The 18356-nt window shown below is 33.7% G+C and overlaps 1 protein-coding gene across 1 annotated transcript in view; it reads right to left on the bottom strand.

Moving 5' to 3' along the window:
- Positions 1-18356, bottom strand: part of hay (ATP-dependent DNA helicase hay) — a 337042-nt gene that overhangs the window by 116247 nt on the left and 202439 nt on the right. Inside the window, exon 12 of the mRNA XM_090412093.1 lies at positions 11799-11871. Coding sequence (XP_090268219.1) covers positions 11799-11871 — 73 coding nt within the window. The remainder of the gene's footprint in view (positions 1-11798; positions 11872-18356) is intronic.

Here is an 18356-nt window from a genome sequence, read left to right as displayed (position 1 = left end):
CTTTTAATGTCTATTTCTTTAAATGTATGCTTTTAATCATTTATACGTATGCCCATACATTTTCTGTAGTTTGCACACAAAATAATAATAATAATCAGTTTCCTGATATGTACCCTGAAGTGGTGTTCAGGTTGTTTATAATCTATATGAATCATTTTAAGAAAAGTGGTATTAAACATTACATCAAAAGCTAATGTGCAAAGTCAGGTTCTTTAAGCTAATTTACAGTACAGTATTTTCTATAAGCCTCTAAGATTCTTTAACCAAATTAAATGACTGTTGTAACAAATTTGAAAATTGTCATTAAACAGACAAACAACATCAATTGCATTATCAGTAGTGAACTTAGAGAATACAAGGGTAATTTCAAAAGTTCTGCATGTTATATTCCTATTGTTAAACGAAAGATTTATTTTATAATGCATTTACAGGCCTTCAATATAATCACCATTCTGCCTTATCATTGGTAAGTTTTAGATATTAATGGCAGCAAACGTTTTTTTTTTTTTTTTTTTTTTTTTTTTGATAATGATGTGCTTGATAACTTTGGGTCACTTCAGAAGAAACCTCTCAATAATAGAAGTGTCCACAGATTGGTAACTCAGTGAACAGACTGAAGTCCAGAATGCTCATATCATGACCGTATAGAGGTGAGGGGGAAGCATTTGCATCCATATTTTTCTGTAAGATCTATAGATACTTCACGTGAAATGTGGCTTCATTCTATTGTCATGCAAAAGAGGACTCCAGCCATGAATGTCAGGTCTTTTGCTGCAGATTTTTAAGCACCAAAGGACATAAACAATCTGTGATAATGCCAGTCACAGTCGACCTGCAAGTACTCTATCTGGCATTATCACTTCATTTTTGTCGTAAACTATTATCATCATTAAGTTAATCTTCAATTATTGATGGATATTTTTTGAATGAGGAGATGTTGGATGTTTCCACTATGGGATCAACTTTTCAGTTCTGTTCAAAATATAATATCCATTCATCTATGGTCTATAAACAGTTCTTCTGACAATCCACTTGCAGTCTACTTGCTGGTCTTAAGTCAGTTGGTATAAGATCTACTTTCAGTCAGAATTCTGAAAACAGATGTGAACAAAACTGCAAATGTTTACTTCATTTGAAATTTCATCATGTTTTGTACCGATCTTCTTCCAGCAGCTGTTATGTCATTTGTACCATGTCAACTGGCCAGCCACTTTTTGGATTATCTTTAATGCTTGTCTGACCTTCCCAAAAGTGAGATGCCCACTGTGTGCAATTTACTGCACCATTATCACAATTTCATGTAAAGCACTGAATCTCAGTTAGGCTTTTTAAAGGTTTTAATTCTGATGTACAAATGCTAATAACTACATGATATCTGACTTAGTCAGAATTGCCCCCCCCCCCCCCCATTTTCAAGTCTTGTTTTATAAAAGAAGCACACAACACTTTCTTTTTCAAACTAGACTCAGAGTCTAGTTTGCAATGGATGTTAAACAGCGTTTAACATCCATTGCAAATGTTTAATATGTTCAGCATTATACTGAACATATTATAATGCTTTAATAATATTCTTTAGAATATCATTAACTATATGCTATATTCTAAGAATATTCCTAAGAAATTCACTGTAGCAAATCTTTTATTATAACAAACTATGCCTTCGGTTTCCATGAGTTTGCTATAGTCTTCTTCTTCCTAACATGGATGTTAGGCCAAGTGGCCTGTTCCGGTCTCATGCCATCTCTTTTTCTTGGGCTTTTGATTCTTCTTTTCCCACTTATTTTGTATCTGTATAATATTTTTGGTAGTCTGCTGTTGTCCATTCGATTCAAATGTTCTAGCCATTTTTGTTTATACTCGCTTATGTAGTAATTAATTGGCTTTATTTTCAGGGATTGTAGAATTTCTTCATTTGTTTTATGGTTCCACTTGGTATATCCAGTCGTTTTTCTGAAAAACTTCATTTATGCTGTTTGAATTTGATTTTCATCTTTCCTTTTTTATGGTCCATGTTTCGCTTCCATATAGCAGAGTTGGTTTTGACAAGACATTATATAGTCTGATTCTAGTGTGTTTTTGTACTAGGGATGGTTTAAATATATTATTTATTATGCCATTTACTTTGACAAAGTTTGATATTTTGGTGTCTATGTCTTTTTCTTCTTCGTATGATATATCACATCCCAAGTATCTGAAATTATTTACTTGTTCTAATATTTTATTATCTATCACTATTTTACTTCTTATTGGGTTTTCTCCTTTGAAAGTCATTATTTTTGTTTTTTCTTTAGATATTGTCATATTATATTGTTCTGAGATATCATTTAATGATTTTAATGATCTTTGTAAATCATCTTCTAATGTAGCTAATACTATTAAGTTTAAGGGGATAATAAATCCCTCATTATTTTAAAGCCGGATACAAAACTCAGAGATTGAAATCTAAGAGTTTCGTGCCGAAGAACTATCGGGTACTATAGTAGTACCTGATACTACCCATGTTGTACTACCCAGATGTTGGTAGTACCTAGTGTTGTACTACCAACACCTGGGTAGTACAACACTAGGGCAACTCGGAGCAAAGGCGGAGCAAGCTCCATCACTATCCTTAATACTTTCTCATAATGTAAAATGCAGCTCCTAGGAGATGTATTACTGTTTTACATTATGAGGAGAGGTCACTACCCAGACCGGTTTCGACCTTTATTGAGGTCTCATCAGTGAGTAGGTAGACCTGGATAATAATACCAAGGTTTAAGTGAACCGAAATTTGCATACCTTTATTATACGAATTGCCAGAATGGTGTACCCATATATATTATATTATTACTACGATAAAGAGCCAAGAGGCTATTTTTTTCTCGGTAGCGTAGCTAATACTATTTGATCATCTGCAAATAGTAGTGTATTTATCTTCATTTGTTGGGATATTTGTATACCAAATGGGTTATACTGTTTCCTGTTTCAGGAAACAGTATAACCTATAGTAATAACTATAGTCCCCTATAGTTATTTGAATCTTCTTTATTTCCTTTTTTATAGATTGGGATAATCAGTGCTTTTTTCCAAGAGTTAGGAATTTTTCCTGACATTCAAACCATATTAAAAAATTTCAGAAATCTTTCATTAAATTTTTCACCTGCATTTTTTTTATAGTTCTATATTTATATTGTCTTCTCCTGGTGTTTTCCTATTTTTCATCTTCTTTATTGTATTTTTCAATTCTAACATTTTATTGAAAATATTGTGATATTTTCTATTAGGTCATTCTTTGTTTTATAAAATTTTATTTCATTGTTCTCAGGTTTTGAGTTGTGGCTTAAATAAATCCTTTTCTAGTTCTGTTACAAAATTGTTCCATCTCTCTCTCTATGTTTTTTCCTTACTTCTCGTTTTGCAATTGCACTGTTTCTTTTATACTCTATTTCTGCTTCTATTGTTTTCGAATTTAGTCATTTCTGGTAAATGTCCTTTTTTGTTTTTATTATATTTTCTATTTCTTTGTTCCAGTCTCGTAGTCCTCTTTTTCTAATCCATTTGCACTTTATTCCTGAGGTCAATGTTGCTGCTTCTGTGAGAATTTGTTTCATATTTTCCCATTCATCTTCTATGTCACTTGATTGTGGTTTCTGTTTTTAACTTTGTGCATTTTTGATATTGTTGTTTAACTTGGGGATCCTGTAATGAAAAAATTTTGTAGCTTAGTTGGTAAGAATTTTCAATTTTATGTGTTTTTAGCCACTTTGGTTTAAATCGAATTAAATAAAATTATAGTTAATTACAGTTTACAGTTAAATATTAAACATAGTTAATTACAGTTAAATAAAATTATGTGAAACAAGAGAAATCAGTCAAAACACCAATTTTAATATACAGAGTTGAGAGTTTGGTTAGAAATAAACTGTTGATCAAAGATGGAAAATTACAGATATGATTATAGGTGAGTGATTACTAATCACTCACCTGATTCTTAGAAGAATCAGGTGAGTGATTAGTTTATTAGCAGAAGGTTCTGCTAATAAACAAGTGGTTTATTAGCAGAACCATATTATAAACAAAAATATTAGAAAGAAAATGGACATTGCTAGTATTTAAGAATGTGTAACTAGACATAATCTAAGGAAGTATAACAGAAGCCAAATTCACTTAAACAGAAGGAAAAATGAAAAATGAATGGTGGAAAAACTCATCACAACAGGGCTCGAGTTGTTACTACTGAGGAGAGCATTTGTCCTGATGAACAAAAGTGCTGCTGCTACAGTGATGATGATAATTTATCTGAGGATAGGCTGATATTATAAATATCTCGATTAAAAAAAATTATTAGAAAATCAACCAGAGAATTAGAAAATGTGGAAAAACATTTAACTAAACTTAGGATAAGAAAAAGGATCAGAACAAGAACAGGCAGTGCACTGAAGATGATAATCATGATATTAATAACAACAAGGTAAGTCAGTTAAAATCTAAAAAAAAAAGAGATGATATGTTATGGCGATTGAATCTTAAAATTTGCACTTGCTGAGGGAGTCACCATTTCTAATTTCCCAGGGGCAAAAATTAAAGATATGACAAACGTAACTGAAAAACAAAAAAGAAAAGTAAAAGAGATGATAGTTCTGGTAGGTAGTAATAATTTAAGTAGCAACAAATATAGTATGAGAGAAGATATGAAAGGTCTGTTGGAAGAAGTGAGAAAGAAATGTGAGAAAGTAAAGATTTCATGCATAGGCTGTGTAGAAGAAATCGATGTGAGTTTTTAGATGTGGAGCGAGTTTGATGACACAAAAGACTTGTACAAGAGGAATGGCCTGCACTTGAATTAATTTGGCATCAGGAGCTTGGAAAAATTACTTCTTGGTATGAGACCTAATGCAGAGAGTCAGGGAAACTAAATCATAAAGTGAGGAATGGAAAAAATGTGTGTGAAATATGCTTTGGATTTGGACCTGTTAAGTATGTCTGGGGAGGGAAAAGAGAAAGTTCTAAAACAAGGCCAAATAGATTGCATATCTAATTATAAGAACAGGTCAGGTGGTAATTTATTATGTCTATATACAAATGCTAGGAGTATCAGAAATAAAGGGGTGTGGTTTGTTGCTTTATTGAATATGATGCGGCCTAAGGTTGTTGGCATTAGTGAAACCTGGCTATCAGAATCAGATATGGTAGGGATCGAGTGTAATGGGTATACTATTTTTAGGAATGACAGAAGAGATAGGAGAGGAGGAGGAGTATTACTAATTATATGAGATGACTTAAGTCCAATTAGAGTAGAAACACAAGAAAACAATGATGGTAACAATGTCCCATGTCGCAGTGAGTTTGAGTCTATTTGATGTGGAGGCTAACAAAATGAAATATATGGTGGAGTGTTGCTACAGACCTGGCATCAGTTGCAGGGGATGAAGAAATGCATCACCAATTTATCCTTATGGGTACCAAACAAGTGATCATTATGGGCGATTTTAATTTTCCAAACATTGATTCTGTAGATGAGAAATCTCATGATAAGAAAGAAGATGAATTTATTGAATTGTTGTGAGACAACTTTCTCAAGGCAGCATGTGAAAGAATGAACTTGAGGTCAAAGAGTGTTGGATTTTCTCATAGCTCAGAAGGGGTCTCTGTTAAGGCTTTTTTCTCATAGCTCTGAAGGAGTCTCTGTTATGGCTATTTTACCACAAGTTGGTGACAGTGATCATGTTGTGCTTTCTTGGGAAGTATCTAATTGTATTGATGCTCTGATTAGAACAGGTTACATGTTGAACTACAAAGCTGGAAATTATGATGAACTTAGGAGAATACTATCTTTGGTCCCATGGTATCAGTTACTGAATGGGAAAAATGTCAGCGATGCATGGGAATCTTTAAAAAAAAGTGCTTAACTGAGGCAGTATCTGAATATATCCCTAGTGTTCAAAGAATAAATAAGTTGGGAGAGAAATGGATGTGCAACCTTATTAAGCAAGAGATCCACAAACTGTCTTGTCACAGTCATTTACTGTTTCCATTGCTCTTTGCAGTATGACCACCTCAATTATCATCTATCACTAGAGCTTGATTTTCTGGAAGTGAAATTCTCAAATAGCGAGGTCATACTTCATGGTTCCATAACTCAAATTGACTTCCTCTTCTTCAGTTCCACCAATCAAGTGGACAGGGATATCGATATTTGCCAATTGCAATGACCTGTATATATGCTAACTCTGTAGAAATCCCAAATCAGCCCAAGCATGGAATACTGCTCACACATTCGTGGTGGTGCACCAAAATCCTCTCAAAGATTGCTTGATGCTATCCAGAAGAGGACAATACAGAAGTTGATGATCCTCCTCCTCCTCTCATAGATCCACTCCAATACCTCACAGAGAGGTTTGGTTTCTGCTTTATGCCTATTCTACAGATACTTTCAAGGATAGTGCTCTGCTGAAGTAGCCATTATCATTACACCAAAACTATAAGAACAAGAGCTGCTATCAACCAAGTTCCATTTACAATCCAGTCCTAAACTTGAAGAACCAACATTTTTGCATCCTCTTCATTCCATTTACCTCTGTTCTTTGGAACAGCCTTCCTCATTCTGTCTTCTACAAAGTACCTTCAGCTGTTAAAAAAGAGACAAGATTCCTCCTTTCTTCTAGTATTCTTTTTTCATGCATTGCACTGATATCCTACATGCTTCCACACTCAAATGGTCTTGGTGATCTTGTGTGTGTGTGTGTGTGTGCATACACACATAAACTTGGCAATGAACTTCATCTTTGTGTGGCCTATCATGATATCCTGTAAATGCCTTGTGGTTACATTCCAGGAAACAATAAGCTAATTTCAGAGTTAATCTTGCATTTTAATTATATAGTTCATTACATTTTGCCAATGAGAACACAGATATCTTCCTCAGGTATGCCAATGCAGTACAATAAAAAAAACTCAGCACACCACGAAGGCTGAAGATCAAAACTTGATCTGCTGACTCTGTCTATATCACAGCTCGCAAAAACTGTAAAAGAACCATCAACAAATCCAAGTTGGACTTTGAAACGGTGAAATGCTGAAAATTCATCTCCTGTCCAAAAGGGAGTCATGCATAGGTATCTTTAATAAATTTAGTTTAATCCTTTATTCAAGTTGAGCAAACAAAGTTTGCACCTGAAAGTATCTTCAGGACTGGGGTAAGGTGGCACAACACCAAGCAACTCATTGCAAAGGTGGAGCAAGCTAGCATCACTCCTATCTCATCTCAGTATCTCCCATAATTCAAAACACATCTCCTTGCAGATAGGTATAATGTTATGCATTAAGGGAAGGGCCACTACCCAGACTAGTTTCAACCTTTATTGAGGTCTCTTCAGTGGGAGCCAGGCCCAAGTGGAGATAACAGGCAGAAGCATTAGCAAGGTCATCTCTACCTATAGGAGTTGCCAAATGGTGTGCCACCATTTTATTAAATTACTCTGGATTTAGAGAAATGTTGAAAGTTTATTTTTAACTTGATTAGACTGTAATAAATTTAGTTTAATCCTTTATCCAAGTGTGAGCAAACAAAGTTTGCGCCTGAAAGTATCTTCAGGATTGGGGTAAGGTGGTACAACAGCGGGCAACTCGTTGCGAAGGTGGAGCAAGCTAACACTACTCCTATCTCAGTATCTCCCATAATGCAAAACACATCTCCTTGCGGATATGTATAATGTTATGCATTAAGGGAAGGGCCACTACCCAGACTAGTTTCGACCTTTATTGAGGTCTCTTCAGTGGGAGCCAGGCCCAAGTGGAGATACCAGGCAGCAGCATTAGCAAGGTCATCTCTACCTATAAGAGTGCCACCTTTTTATTAAATTACTCTGGATTTAATTTACTAAGATAGGAGTGATGTTATCTTGCTCCACCTTTGCAACGAGTTGCCCGGTGTTGTACCACCTTACCCCAGTCCTGAAGATACTTTCAGGCGCAAACTTTGTTTGCTCACACTTGGATAAAGGATTAAACTAAATTTATTATAGTCTAACCAAGTGAAAAATAAACTTTCAACATCTTTCTCTGAAAATGAAAGATACTTTCAGGTGCAAACTTTGTTTGCTCACACTTGGATAAAGGATTAAACTAAATTTATTATAGTCTAACCAAGTGAAAAATAAACTTTCAACATCAATACTGGTATCTTGCAAGGCCAGAGGTTGCAACTTTGGCCACCCACATTTCCTCCACTCTCACATCCAGATGATACATAGCCACCTCATCCAAAGCTAACTTATTACTGGCATTACTGAATTCTTGCACTGATGACCAGGGAAAAGACTCTCTTAACTTACTGAGAACTGCTCATTTCATGAAGAATTCTCAAACATGTGGAAAGGCTTGTGCTCACAGTACATGTTATTTATTTTCACAGTATTGATGACAACACAAAATGATAAGAAAATGATATTTATTAATTTATTTGTTGATATTTCCCTGGTATTATATCCAGCATCCTCAGAGCACAAAAACAGTTTGTCACAGTATGAGAAACAAGTCAGGTCTAGCAGACCATGACTCAGATACCATTACACACAGGTTCAATTGGAAGAAAACAAAAGTGCTACAGTTGTTTTTGGAATCAACGGAAGTTTTAAAACATACACCAAACCTCAACAAGTATGGCTGTATAAATTTACCAAAAATCTGGGAGACAGTCATTTTAAGATCTAATTAATATTTGTTTACTCTCTTTTTCCAACACAGATAGCACTGAATTAGGACTTTAGCTCCTTGTGTTGTCTGTTACAATTTCAAACTATTTTCGTGCTCTGAAGATGCTGGATATAATACCAGCAAAATATCAGCAAATAAGTTAATAAATATTATTTTCTTACCATTCTGTGTCATCGTCAATACCATGGAGAAACTCATGTGGTTGCTCTTGACTTCTCAAAAGCATTTGATTGAGTTTGGCACAGTGACCTAGTTATTGTTGTAAGTTTTTCTACTTGGTTATACTATAAATTAAAGATATCAAGAAATTATATTCTTGGTTTAATCTTTATCCAAGTGTAAGCAAACAAAGTTTGCACCTGAAGTATTTTCAGGACTGGGGCAACTTGTATATAGAAGCTAATGACTTCACATCACTTGCCTTAATATCCCATAATGCAAAGCACGAGTTGCTCCAGTCCTGAAAATACTTCAGGTGCAAACTTTGTTTGCTTACACTTGGATAAAGGATTAAACCAAGTATATAATTTCTTGGTATCTTTAATTTAAAGAGCTACTGCTAACCAACACCCATTTACAGTCCTGCTCCAAACTTGCTAAATCAACTTTTCTTCATCCCCTTTCGTTCCATCTGCCTTCCCCCCCCCCCCAAAAAAAAGAGAGAACAGATTCGTTCTTTCTTCGCACACTCTTGACCACACAAATCATCACTGATGTGCGATAGATCTTGCAACTTTCATGTGTGGGTAAGATTGAATATGTGTATGTATTGTATGTGTGTGTGTGTGTGTGTGTGTGTGTGTGTGTGTGTATGTATGTATATATATATATATATATATATATATATATATATATATGTGATATAACTGATTGACTCGACTGAGAGACATATTTTTGAATTAGATTAAATGACTGGAAACTGAGAGATAAAAATAGAAAAACTAGATTTATTTTAAATAAACCGCACAACTAATTTTGTCTTCTTAGAAGACTTCATCAAGTGTGATTACATGAGAGAAATACAAACAAACATTGTGAGAGAATATCTAAACATTAAAATGCCAACATATTGACATTTGAAGGTGTTCTGTGTATCACTTCATTGTTGAGTGCATGCACACGTTCATTATCTTGTGAATGCCAAAGTTGGATGGCAGTGCAGTGACAATCCGAAAGATTATAACTGAGGTTAGCGTTGAGATGTACTGGATTGAGAATGAGTTCTTTAGATTCCACAATTTTTCTTTCCAGTTTGTCATAGCATTGAAAGATGCTTTCGAATTTGTTTCATATGACTGGGTGAGTGATAGAGATTTTATCATTAGTGTCAGCAGAATTGAGGACTTGATTAGAATGAGCACTGGCTCTATTTCTGTCATATTTGGCCAAAATAAGGCATGTTGCGGTTGCACCAAACCCAGTAAATGCCAGGATATTTTAAGTTAAAAGTTTCAAGTAATTTAATCTAATTCAAAAAAAATTTATATATATAAAGATGATACAAGTCCCAAGAACATGAAGATAATCATGAACATGAAAATTACCAATGACTAATGATCGATTCAAATATCCTTAAATTCAACAACATATATATTCAACATTATATTACCTATACAATTTCAAGTATAAGCAACATAATTGTTTCATGGTCTTAATATGGACCAAACATTCCTGTTATAATGTCAACATTTTTCTTCTCAAGGACAAAGACTAATGAATGCATAAGCAAAAGTTGGGAAAATGACAACTGGTGCAGATTAAGCAGAACAAATAAAAGCAGATGTTGAGTACAAACCACAACAGAAGAAAGGCAAACAATCTAAACGCTAGCTAATAACAATAACGTTCCTTCTGAATAGAAAAGAAGAGTGCATTTTCAAAGAAGGCACACCACACTCATTAATCCATGTTTTCTTTAAGGCCTACTAAGATTTTTTATATTCATTACTTGGCATACATGGTACAGGTATTTAGGTTTCTAAATGTATTATATATAAAGTAAACATTTAAAGGTTTTTGCAAAAATTATATAATGCTAAATAAACAAAGAAGTGCTAAAATCTGAAATGTTTTCATAAAGGATCATTTCATTTTTTTGATCTTCTTCTTCTTCTGCAGCTTGTACCACTTAAGTAGGGTTGCTGTTCTCAGTGAGTCTCCTCCACATCCTCCTGTCTTGGGCTGTAACCACATCAAAGTTCTTCATTCTCAAGTCCTCCTCTGCCAGCTCCCTCCATCTTCTATGGCTGCCTGTGCTTCATCCTCCCCTGCACATCCATCTGCATGACCTTTCTTCCCACATACTCATCCTCCCTCATCATCACATGACCAAACCATCTCAACCTAGCATCCTGTATCTTCGTTCCTAAGTTCATAACTTTCACCGTTCCCCTTATATAGTCATTTCTCAGACGATCCTTTCTGGTCACACTGCACATCCACCTAAGCATTCTCATCTCCGCTACCTCCATCCTGCTGATGTTATTTTTCCTCAGGGCCAGTTTCCATAGCATATGTCATAGCTAGTCTCACTACTGTCCTGTAGATTTTGCCTTTTAGATTGATCAGCACCCTCTTATCGCATAGCACTTCAGCCATCTTTCTCCAGTTCCTCTATCCTGCATCTCACTTCCTTCTCAGCCTCTTTCACTGTTGAACCTAAGTATCTAAAGTCCCTAACCTTCCCGATGACATTTCCTTCCAGCTCCAGATCTGTCTCCTGGCTGCCATCCACTTTGCAACACATATACTCTGTCTTACTTCTGCTCAGTCTCATACCTCTCTCTTCCAGTACTTTCCTTCACCTTTCCAGTTTAGCTGCCACTTCTTCTCTTGATTCTGCACACAGCACAATGCATTTCATTTTTTTGATATTGAATAAAAAATAAAAAAAAAAATCCTTTAATTTTAAAAAATCCTTTTGGAAGGATTTTTTAAAATCCTTCCAAAGTCATATAAAGTAACAGTAAGATTAAAAAAAATAAACTTGCAGCAACAAGAATTGACTTTATATTCAATTATTTAAAGAAATAAGTAAAACATATTCAGGCAATAACACTAAAATATTTTTGGTGACTAAAACATTTTAAATGAATACAGCTTACCCATCGGCTTATCTTTTGCATCTGAAGTAAACCGGCATATCATACTATCATCTGCAGTAGACCACATTTTAAACTAAAAAAGAACCACAAAGTAGATTTCATTTTTAATATAAAAATGAAAAACTTTTTATCTGTTTGCAAATTCCTTAAAACAAATTATTTTAATTTTTTTTAATTGTAATACATTGAATCGATTAGTAAATGATGGAATTATTAACTCGTCATTACAACATTTCCATGAATGCAAAAGACTTATTGTGGAAGGTGACAATGTGATGACCTTTAAAACCGTGAGTTCAAACACAACAGTCATCAATCCTTTTCTTTAATGTTACACGGTGATTGGCATTCATTTTGATAAAGTTATGGAAACTATAACCACGTTAAGGATAATTACTTTAATTTTCAGACATTTCAACCTTCACATTAAGGTCATCATCTGGAGTACACACACACACATATATATATATATATATATATATACAGAGACAAGCTATATTACATTTCAAACAGTATGCCAAAGTGGCAATGATTTGATCCAACGTTATTCTACTGGCCTGCCCTCTAGTGAAAAAAAAAACTACATCAAAGCTATATCCTATTTATAACATCCTCGGAGATCAAATTCATATTAATACTTTTAATACAGCAACAGTGGTAGCCTAATCAATAAATTATCATATGTGGTGTTAAGGCTAAGATCATGGATTAATAGTTCTAATTATAATTCAAAAAGAACTCTTAGAATAAAAGGTTATCTGGATAGAATATGGCCAATCCATATTCTACCCTCCAAAGCTTGTCATAATTGCCAGATATAAAAATAAAAGATATTTTGAATGACTGGAGTAATTACTCTGAGAGAATGTTAAATGTGACAGAACAGTGGAATAAGATGTTCAGTGGTAGAAACTGGAATGGAATCAGAAGTACATATCAATAATTGAGGTAGGACAAGCAATCAGAAATTTGAAATTTGGAACAGCAGCTGAAGTAGATACCATTCAACCATAAATGTTCAAACACAGAGATATAAAAGTTTCATGGTGGCTATGCTTGCACAATTGAGAAGGCATGGTTAAAAGTGAAATTACAGAATTGCAAAGGAATTTCAGTATTCTAAGCAAAATTTATACAAACATATTTGAGAAAACATTTAAAAAAAATAAACTGTTAAGATCAAATTAACAGTTGAGGAATCATGAAAATATGACAAGAATTATTTTTCAGTTTTGTAATATCTGGAAAAAGCAATAAACAGCCAAGAGAAAAGCTGATCAAAATACTAGAATAAAAGGATATAAATGGAAGCTATATAGAATGATATAGTCTATACTTAAAGTTGTAAAGTAGCAGTTAGAACTGAAGGACATACAGGAAGATAGTTTGATGTGAACTCTTGTGCAAGACTGTGTACACCCACTATCTCTGATAATAAATCAGAGATTATATTCAGCTCTTTATGAGGATGTTTATGTCATAAACACTTCCAGTATGAGTCTTCAGGACTGAACAACTGGTTAACAAATCCAGCATGAAAATCTGCAATGAAAAGACAGAAAATAGTATATAACAAAAACATGGAAAACAGTACATAACAGGAACATGGAAAACAAAGCTGTATTCTCAATGGGAAACCTATAGAACAAATAAAGCATTGGGGCACAGCTTTTAGTGAAGATGGCAAATTAAATATGAAAATAGTTAAGCATGTTGTTCTGGTAAGGAGTCAATTGAACAAATCTTTATGGAATAACAGATAAATTTTAACTTATGAATTTGTAAGTTGCATGAGAAATAAAGCCACTGATACAGATTTGAAAGTTATGAGAAAATTTAGAGAGTGAACAGGTGGCATCAATAGCAGAATTACATTAAAATTGAAGATAGAAAGGAACTTGTAAAAATAATCATAATTAAAATTCTGAATATTTTACGTATTGTTTATGTTAAAATGTTTATTAGTTTTAGTTTCATAACACGCATTGTCGGCACTTGCGATGTGCCCGTCATTGAAATTGTTTTGCCAAAAATGATGTGTAAAGCTTTTAAAAATTTATGTACTTACTGGATTTGATATTTGTATTACTTACAGGAATTTTAATGTAATTTAAAATATTAAGTTTTGTGTTTTTATGAAGACATTTTCTCTTGTCGCTAACGGAGACGTGTCAGCCATTATTTATACCTAACTTCTTGCTTACTAGTTTCATGGAGTGCGCATGCTCGCCGAGAAGTTTGATGTGTGATTGACAGCTGCCAAGTTCGGTATCAAAGCAACGGGAGAGTAAACAAGGATAGCGTTCGGTATCTGAGTAACGGCTGAAAACAAGAGAGCATTCGGAAGGAATTAAGAACACAGACCGGCAGATATTTAGGTTCGGAGGAACTTAAGTTTTTATGTGACAGTCGGAGGAAAATTAATAGTATATTCCGAAAAAGGAATCGTGGAACTATTAAGTTTTAATGTGGAATATGTATGTGGATAAATAAAAGGAAATATTGCTATATGCGTTTTAAATGGAATATTGGAGGAAACACTAATTGAAAGATTTATAGTAATTCCGAAAAGGAAATCGTAGAACTGTAAGTTTTTTTTTTATTGGAAGAGTTAAGACTGTCAATAAGCATTTAGTGAATAAAAGAAGAATTTACTATTTACATTGTAAAGGAATGGTCGAGAAAACTCTGATTAGGAAGTTTCATCTGTATTACGGACGGCGGATCTGATTATTATTTCTACTGAAGAAAAGAGACAGAATTAAGTTCGGAAGAATTAATGTGTACAACATAAGTGATGAGAAAGGATCCTGTAAAAAATGAAGAATAGAGTCATATATCTTCTGAAAAGGGCAGTGACAGAGAAAGAATCTGGCTATGAACATTTTGTGATTGTGCAAACAAAGTGTTTAGTCTAGTCTTAAGTGTAAGTTTATTTTTAAAAGGCCTTGGATCCAATTAATTTGTAGTTAGTTATGTAATAGTTCTTTGAAGTGTATATATATATTATGTTTGTTATATAAAATGTATTTATTTTGTATTTTGGTCTTGAGTCAGTGATTTATTTGGATTCTGAAAGAAATAGTAAAAAAGAGGTCATTGTCTCAATCGGAGTGAACCCTTGTGCATATAATAATACAGTGGGGCACCCAGATGGGGGGGAGAAGGGGCCCTGCCCCCTCCAAAGAAAAAAGGATAAAACACTGGAAAATTTTCCAAAAATCTTTTCCTAATTAAAATTCATTTTTTAAATTAATGTTGTATCGTGTCTTCTATGTCTATACTACTTATGAATTAGCGATCATTGCAGATGCTCAGTCATAGGTTGTATGCGAGGCGTAGTGTGTATTCTCAAATCGTCTACTCAACTCGGACACCCCCAAGATTAAATTCTGAGTGCGCTACTGTAATAACATATAGGTACACTCGGAATTAAAAAAATAATTGTTAGAAACAGAGATCATCTCTATGGTAGGATTAATATTAAGATAATATCTATGAATATCCTCTATATAAAAATCCACAAATTAACAATACCAATACAAGACATTCGGATAAGTTTTAACTTATGAATTTGTAAGTTGCATGAGAAATAAAGCCACTGATACAGATTTATAAGTTATGAGAAAATTTAGAGAGTGAACAGGTGGCATCAATAGCAGAATTACATTAAAATTGAAGATAGAAAGGAACTTATCATTAGTAATGGTAATCACTGCTATAGTCATTTAAAAAAATAAGTGGGATAAGAAAGATTAACATAACATGTGACAGTACTAGAGACCTATTAATTTGGAAGAATACTGACAAAAAGTTGTAATAATATAAACTTAATCAAATATATAGGATTTGAAAAATTTTGTGCAGGCTCACGAGTCAAGCAAATATCTCACTCATCAGATGTTAGCCTGATGGCAATCTACCATGGTTATCTGATATATCATAGGTATGTGTTCATTCCAGAATTTGGTCAATTTATAAGCTTTTGCTAATGCTATGGCTAAGTTTAATCCTGAATAACTACAAGAACTGAAGTAAGTAAATTAACTACTTATGCGTTATGTTTATTAGTCAGTGAAAAAAACATTGACGCATTTTATACATGGTACCAGACCATTTACTTTTATTATCATCATCATCAAATTAATGCCATGCACCCTCAAGGGGTGTACAGGATATGATAGTACTACATAAAATCATTACTAACTTCCTATCTACAATTTTCCTCCAAATAGGTCTGTTACTTGTCAAGACTCCAACTCTCAAGTCCCAACCCAACAACTCCAACAAGACTCCAATCAGATCTTATATTTCTATCTTCTAAGGCACTTAATACCGTATCAATCCACCTATACTTCAATTATGGATATGTATTGCTGGCTGCATTCTTCCTGTTGGGAGTTTTCTACCACCATGAAGACACTGCTGGTTTTATTTAGCAGTCTTTCAAAGTAATTACTCCATACATCTAGAATATCTTTATCTTCAGTTTTCATATGACCTTTAACATCTCTGATTCCTTTTACAGTACTTTTTCCTCCATTTCTAAGCTTATTCAATAGCTTCTAGAATATTTTGCCACCTTCCTGATATTTATTTTCTATGTTCTTACCAAAATCTTACTATGACCTTTTGTTTAGCTAGCTTTATACAGTGCTTTGCTTTTTTATATTTTTCTCTATATTCTCTAAGAACACAAGCTGACTTACTTGCCAGGAACTTTCCATATGATTTCTTCTTTTCCTTGACTGCCTCTTTAACTTCTAAGTCCACTATGGAGTTTTTGATTTTTTTCTTTCCTTAGAGACAACCTCACCAAATGCCTCTCTGGCTGAATCAATCATCAATCTATCAGTTTTCTTTAGAGTTTGCCACAGAATTCCAAGGTTTGGTTCTGTGGAAATTCTGATGATGTAATCCAATCCCAGGTGACGTTATTCCAATTGGAAGAGATAGTCTGGTTGAAACAACACAGTTGAAGTCTCTATGGGCTGATATCTACTTATTCCATGAAATGGAATTTAAGCAGAACTGGATTGTAATCTGAATTACTCTGTTTATAAGAAAGAACAAATATTAATTCAAGCCAGAAAACCAGCACCTTGATTCGTGTAAGTGCAAATCCAGAAGTTAGGATTCTGATTCCTCCATACATTTGCTAGTTAAGACATCGTTAAGAATATTTTTATGACTTTCACCATGAAAGATATACATACTCATACTATGAGTGGACTAAGGATTTTTTAAATTATGTTTTCATTTTATTTGTTATATATAAATATATATATAATGTACATCCTTGTCTTATCCATGATTTTACATCAAACCATATCTTCTTGTATTCCTTCAGTTCTAACTACTGACTTACAACTTAAATAAGACTATGTATTGCTCTGTATGATGTTCCATTTACCCCATATAACTGCAGTGTTTTGGAAAGCATTTCTCTGCCCACCTTGTTGTATGCCTTTTGCAGATCAGAAAACTTAAGCAAAAATTCTTATTATATTCCTGTTAGACTAAAGGTTTTCATTTTAAGACAAATAGCTATTTTCTTAACTATTTTCTCAAAGTGAAAATCTGATCCTGCTAACTTTTATATGGCCTGAATCCAGTTTGTTCTTCTCTCAGTTTCTACAATTTGTCTCAGCCTCATTTCAAGTATGCTTGCATAAATCTCGAACACTCAGTATAGAAATTCCTGTTGTATTTTTTTTTTACAGATAGGTACTATGAGAGCTCTACTCCAATCATCTGGAATTTGACCATCTGACTAGGCCCTGTGAATTATGAAGTGTAGCCTGCAAAAATTTTATACCTCCATATTTGAGCAATTCTGATCAACTATCATCCAATCCATCTGCCTTTCCACATTTCAAGTTTTTGATGGCTTTTTTCCTACCTCAAGTACTACTCCTACTACTACTATTCTTTGCATTCCTTTTGAAAATATTCTAGTATGGTTCTGTGACTGCATGTTTCATTTAAAAGTGTTTCAAAGTAATTACTCCAGACATCTAGGATATCCTTATCTTTAGTTTTCCTGTCACTTTTATCATCTCTGATTCCTTTTACAGTACTCTTTCTTCCATGTCTAAGCTTCTTCAATAGCCTCCAGAACATTTCGCCACCTTCTTAATATTTAAGAAGGTGGCAAAATGTAAATGTTATTTTCTATATTCTTACCCAAGTCTGCCCATGACTTTTGTTTAGCTACTTTTACACACAGCTCAGTTCTCTTACATTTTTCTCTTTATTCTTTTAGGGCATCTGCTGACTTATTTGCTAGGAAATTTTGGTATGCTTTCTTCTTTTCCAAAACTGCATCCTTAACTTCTTGTTTCTACCATGGGGGTTCTTATTTTTCTATCCTTATAGGCAACTTCACAACATATTTTCCTAGCTGAAGCAATCGATGTCTTCTTCAGAGTTTGCTACTGAGACTCGAACATTTTTTAAACTGCTTAAAATTTTCTTCAATAATGTTTGTATAACCAAGTCTACTGTTTATCTGTAGTAAAAACTTTAAAGTTTTTTTTTGATTAAAGTTTTTTAAAA

Source organism: Typopeltis vanoorti, chromosome 22, assembly GCF_054136105.1.
Source record: "Typopeltis vanoorti isolate ZY-2024b chromosome 22, IOZ_Tvanoo_1.0, whole genome shotgun sequence".
Classification (NCBI taxonomy): Eukaryota; Metazoa; Arthropoda; class Arachnida; order Uropygi; family Thelyphonidae; genus Typopeltis; species Typopeltis vanoorti.
The sequence above is the reverse complement of the archived record's forward strand: the minus strand, read 5'-3'. Positions and strand labels throughout refer to the sequence as shown.